Source organism: Otolemur garnettii, unplaced genomic scaffold (genome assembly GCF_000181295.1).
Source record: "Otolemur garnettii isolate 467f Iridium unplaced genomic scaffold, OtoGar3 scaffold00024, whole genome shotgun sequence".
Lineage (NCBI taxonomy): Eukaryota > Metazoa > Chordata > Mammalia > Primates > Galagidae > Otolemur > Otolemur garnettii.
In genome coordinates this window covers 3743737-3749168 of record NW_003852419.1, presented here as the reverse complement: position 1 = coordinate 3749168, position 5432 = coordinate 3743737, and the positions used below count along the sequence as shown (strand labels likewise).

Below are 5432 nucleotides of genomic sequence, written 5' to 3'. Positions count from 1 at the left end.
TCATTGTTGTTTGGTGGGCCTGGGCCGGATTCGAACCTGCCACCTTGGGTGTACGTGGCTGGCGCCTTAGCCACTTGAGCCACAGGCGCCGAGCCTTTTTCATGATTTTTTAAAGCTATTTTTACCTCCTAGAAGCCAGAAGTCTAAGATGAAGCATTTGGTTCACAAGCTAAAAAGTGAATCTTCTTCCTATATTACAGCCTTCTACGTTTTTGGATTCTGTGTCAATGAATCCATTGAAGAAGTAAGATACTATCTCCCTGTTGATTTTCCTGCTAATTAAACGTGCTCTCAGCTTTCAGCACAGGTAGATAGTGAGAGAAGTATAACAGCCATAGTTGTTGAGAGCACTGACCCAGTGGAAAAGAATTACAGTATCAAATAGCCTACTTTCCAAGGGAAGTTTAAACAGGAACCACTGAGATTTAAATGAATCTGTACATTTATCCCATAACCAGTTTTCATGATGTCATATTTAAGGTTTGGTTCTATTTATTCTGATTTGGGCTACGTTGAGGTGGTTAGACATTCTTCTTTGACAAGGTTTACTATAGCGGTTCTCAATCTGTGGGTCGTGACCTCTTTGTAACAATGAAAATACATCACAGCATTAGGAAGGTTGAGAACCATGGGTTTGAGAGAATTTAAAAATACACCCAGAAAGTTTATTCTTTATTATACCATAGGTCTTAATTTTTTTTTTTAAGTAAAAGAAACATAAATAATACCTAGTAAGGCCTATGCCAAAATGTGAGAGCAGAAGCCTCCAGATGGTCCACACAAAGTGGATATCTCAGCAGACAAATCCATCTCTATTTGGAGGCCTGGTATTCTGGTATCCTTTTATGGTAATTCCAAGGGTGTTGTCTAGCCAAGATATTAAGGAGAGCAGTAGTTCTTAAAAAGGGTGAGATATACACAGGGTAAGCCTATCCCCACTGCTTTAGAAGGTGGGGAAATATGCTATAACTACAAGTATCCTATACTGGATTATCTGTCCATCTTCACTTTTCTGTTGATTGCTTCATTATCCCAGTTATCCTACAGCCTCAGGGCAAAGGTTAGTGCTCAAATTATATGATACAGTTAAACAGCCAACTGAGCTGAGCAAAACACAGATGCACCTGGGCTCTGGACTGAGCTTTCTAGTTACTGCAGTGTTCATCAGTGTGACAAGTGAAATTTCAAATAGGTCTCTTTAAGCAAACTTTGGAACTGACCTCTGCCCTAATGTAAGTCACAATTTTCAAGGTGTCTGAGAACTTTTGTTTTATTACTAAACATATCCCCAAGGAGGAAGGCAAATAAGCCATTCTTTTGAGGGAGTAGCTACTATTTTGGGTGTTTCCACATTAAAGTATTTATGTTATATCTCTTTCTTCCATTTTCTCAAAAGTATTTCCTTTCTTAATGCTTCATTCTTTCCTCATACTCGTCTTATGTTTTCTCAGTGACATAATCAATTCTATTTGTATTAACACTCTGGTTGCTAGTTAATTTCCATAACTGAGTGCATCAGAGCAGTCTGGTGACAGTGGACTGAATATGTAGCTTTGGCTATGAAAGTGTTAAAGTCTTCATGGTACACAGAGGATTTTTTGATTTCTCACTGTCCCAGACTGTCTTCAGGAACAAGTTAAGTAGTTCCTGACTCTAATTTTCCATGCAAAATTAAACTGAGCAGCTGATCAGGAACCCTTTGGGAATCTGCAGCAGCTGGACTTCTGCAAGAAAGAGGGGAAAAAGAGTTATGGAGCATAAAAACGATGCCTCTGGGGCTTCACAGACCATCCTACCCCTGATCTAGGACTTAGTTTCACTTTGCTTTGACACAGTCCTAGCCCAATGTAATATTACATTACATTACAGTAGATTTCTTGCTTTTAGAATTCAAATCTTTAGTATCAGGTGAAATTCTACAGGATCAATTCCAATTTTTACATATTCTTACTTCATAAGGAAAGTGAGATTTGGGGTTTAAAGAGGATTTTTGTTTTGTTTTACAGGAAAAAGCTTAACTTTTAAAACATCTTGGCTTCAGTATGATTGGACTGGGGGAGGGGAAGAAAGAGGTGACCAGTTGTTAATACAAATGTAAAGGATAGCTTTAACAAGTAATCAGGATAAAGCCAACAGCTGTGGAGGAAAAGGAAATGGAATGGGTGGAGGGGAAAATGAAGTCTTAGTAAATGGAGATCCAAGCATAGAATGTGTTCTTTGTTATTAGAGTCAACACTCAGTAATCCTAGGGAAGGAGGCCTTCGCGAGAGCGTGGATAAGTGGAGCCCACAGATCATCCACAAGCCCCATTTCAACTGTTAGTTCTGTCTCCCTCATGAAACCTTTTGTTTTCATTTTGACTGGAGCCATGATGATTCCCTGGCATGCTTTATACCCACCTTTTGGGAGATAGCGTTAGTGAACAGAGAAATGTACACTGAAGTAAGCAAGAAAAGAGAGTCATAAGGAACTTGAGAACAGAGATCTGAATGTCTTCATCTTTACATCTCTAGCACCCAGCAGAGTGCCCGGCTAGGAGGTAATAAAAGGAGTAAATAAATGTTTGATGAATTGAATTGAAGAAAAAGAAGATTAAGTACTAGCTGGTCTGGGTTTCTGAGCCACATATAATCAAGAACCAATGAATAGTAATTGATTTTCTGAGTTGCAAATTTGTAGGAAGAAGTGAGGAAAGAGAAAAATCTGAATTTCATTCATATTTGCCCAAAAGTCAATGTACTTTCTGCCACCTTTAAACAATTTAAGAATCCAAAGGGGAAGGATCCCCAGTCACCTGTCTTCAAAGGTCTTACTTTCTCAGTGTTTGTCATTAGCCTTGTGTATTCATTAAACAAAGATATATTCTCATCATCTCACAAGAAAAAAAAAAAAGACCCTAGTCTTCTCAGTCTTCATATATAGTGCTAATGTATACCTGCCAGTAAAATAGAGTTTGGAGATAAGAAAGTATTTGAATAAATTTTATAATTGTTTCAAGTGTGCAAACGAGGTTTCTTCATCGAGGATGCATTTTCTCTGAAGGCAAGCCTGTGTCTTCAGCTCCTTTTATGTCCCATCTCAATGCTTGGTAATGGTCTGGGCACATAACTGATAACTCCGGGAATGCTTATTGTTAAGGAAGCATAATGCCTTATTAGTTATAGCTAATTTTTTTCCCTTTCCTTATAGATTTTGATAAGCCTGATTTCAAGAGAAGCATAGTGTGCTTGGAAGATCTGCAAGTTGGGACAGTTCTTACAGGCAAAGTCGAGAATGCCACTCTGTTTGGAATTTTTGTGGATATAGGAGTGGGGAAATCAGGGCTGATTCCCATACGAAGTGTAACAGAAGCAAAACTTTCTAAAACGAAGAAGAGAAGGAGCCTAGGACTGGGCCCTGGAGAAAGAGTGGAGGTCCGAGTGCTCAATGTTGACATCCCCCGATCTAGGATTACTCTGGACCTCATCCGGGTGTTGTGAGTGTCCTGCTGAAAACTAAACACTGTTTCTGTTCCCTCCTTTTATTAAAGTCTGACAAAGATAAATCAGATTTTTACGAGTTTTAGATAGTTGATGAGAAAATATTCACTTAATATCAGAAATATCTTCCAAACACATTCTTTATTTTTTCCTTCTGAATAAATAGAAAACTGATAGTTTGATTTATTTTCTCCTTGAAGAAAACAACTAATAGACATCCCTATATGGCTTTATGTAATACTGGTTTTCTGACCAAAATATTATTTTTTGCTTTTTGTAATTTGTCTTTAATCCTGTTTCCATTTTATATAATGGATGGCTTCACTTCTACTTACCAACATCTGCCTTGTTAAACTTGTATGGAATTATCTTCTTGGTTTGAATTCCACAGTGTTTGTTGACACAGTAGGGCTGGTAGTGTTTAGTCCTCCCATTTTATAGATTTTCTTTTTTAACCAGGCCTTTTGGATTTGATTAATAATTTTGCAATAATCTTTATTTTCCCTTGCCAAGCAAACCAAAAATATAGTAGTAAAATTGATTCTGATTTGTTCGTAACCATTGAGTAAATGGCACAAAACATTTCTTAGAAGGATGTATATATTGATACCAACAATAAAGTTTCGTGGCTAGTGACATTTATTTATGTATGTATGTATGTATGTATGAATTGCTTACTGATTCCAGTGAACGACTTAGAAGTCAATCTTGATTTTAAAAAATGTGGTTCATTTAATAGCCCCAACAGGAAAGAGGGAATCCTTTGGAAATTTGAAGAATGGTTGCATTTGACTGAGCACAGAAAAGGATATTTTTTAAAAATCAGAATTAAACTTCAAATGGGGATAGAAATGGCCTTTTTAAAGATTAACTGTAGATCACATATGAAGGAGCAAGAAAAATAAATTGACGCCAGGTATCAACACCTTGGGGGGCCCACATGGAGGATCACTTGAGGCCAAGAGTTCAAGACTAACCTGAGCAACATAGCAAGACCTAGTCTTTATAAAATATTTAAAAATTGTCCAAGTGCGGTGGCATGAGCCTATAGTCCCATCTACTCAAGAGACTGAGGCAGGAGGAATGCTTCAGACTAGGAGTTTGAGGTTATACTAAAAAATACAAACAAGTAGGTAATGACTCATTGTATTTTTGTTCAGTGGAGATGGTAAGTATTAGCATGACCATTTAGGGTCAAAGTGACTTAAATAAGCTCACACTGGACTGGTATCCTGTCTATTCTGGCTGCTGCTGCTACTGTTGCTGCTGTTGATTTGCCTAAGTGATATTTGTATGACCAAATGAGTACTTGGTTTTTCAGGCATAATGAGTGAGAGATAGTTACTAAGAGGTGACCAGTTCTGTTTGTTTGCCTGGGACAGTTCTAATAAACACCCATTGTCCTAGCATAATGTTTAATGTTGCCTCTTTTTATTCTCAGAGTACCTCATTTTCGATAATAAATCAAATGATCCCCTAGAAGTAGTCATAAAATAGCAAACATGACTGTGTTTCATGGCAGTTCTGCCTACTGGTTTGTTATTCTCAAAATCTATAGCCTTTCAACTAGTATACATAAATGTCATTGATGCAGTAGATTCCTTAAAAGTTGTATACCTCAAGTTCTTTTTGCCTGGCAATTTCATTTCTGAAAAAAAATTTTTTTTTTTTTTGTTTTCTTACTGGTCTTCAGCTGACAGTTGATCTTAATGTTGTAACTTTAAGTTGATCAGATGATCTTCTTATTCCTCACAGTGTTCTTCCTGGTTCATAATTTGTAGATCAGTGATGAATGATAAGTACCTAAAGAGTCTTATTCTGAAGCCTGAGATGTAATTTCAAAAGAATGTTTTGTTTTGGAAAGAGGCCATCTCTTTGGGCACTTTGGATCCAGAAACAAGAGCAGTTGACAGTGTGAAGCTGCTCTTTTGACCTGGCAACTAAGCCTTTGTG

At 37.4% G+C, this 5432-nt stretch overlaps 1 protein-coding gene across 1 annotated transcript in view; it reads left to right on the top strand.

Moving 5' to 3' along the window:
• The window catches only part of SRBD1 (S1 RNA binding domain 1), a 248375-nt gene extending 244663 nt beyond the window's left edge, over nt 1-3712 (top strand). The window contains exon 21 of the mRNA XM_023512062.1: nt 3190-3712. Within this exon, the coding sequence (XP_023367830.1) occupies nt 3190-3479 (290 nt within the window). The 3' untranslated portion in view covers nt 3480-3712. The remainder of the gene's footprint in view (nt 1-3189) is intronic.
• Nucleotides 3713-5432: the final 1720 nt, after the last annotated feature.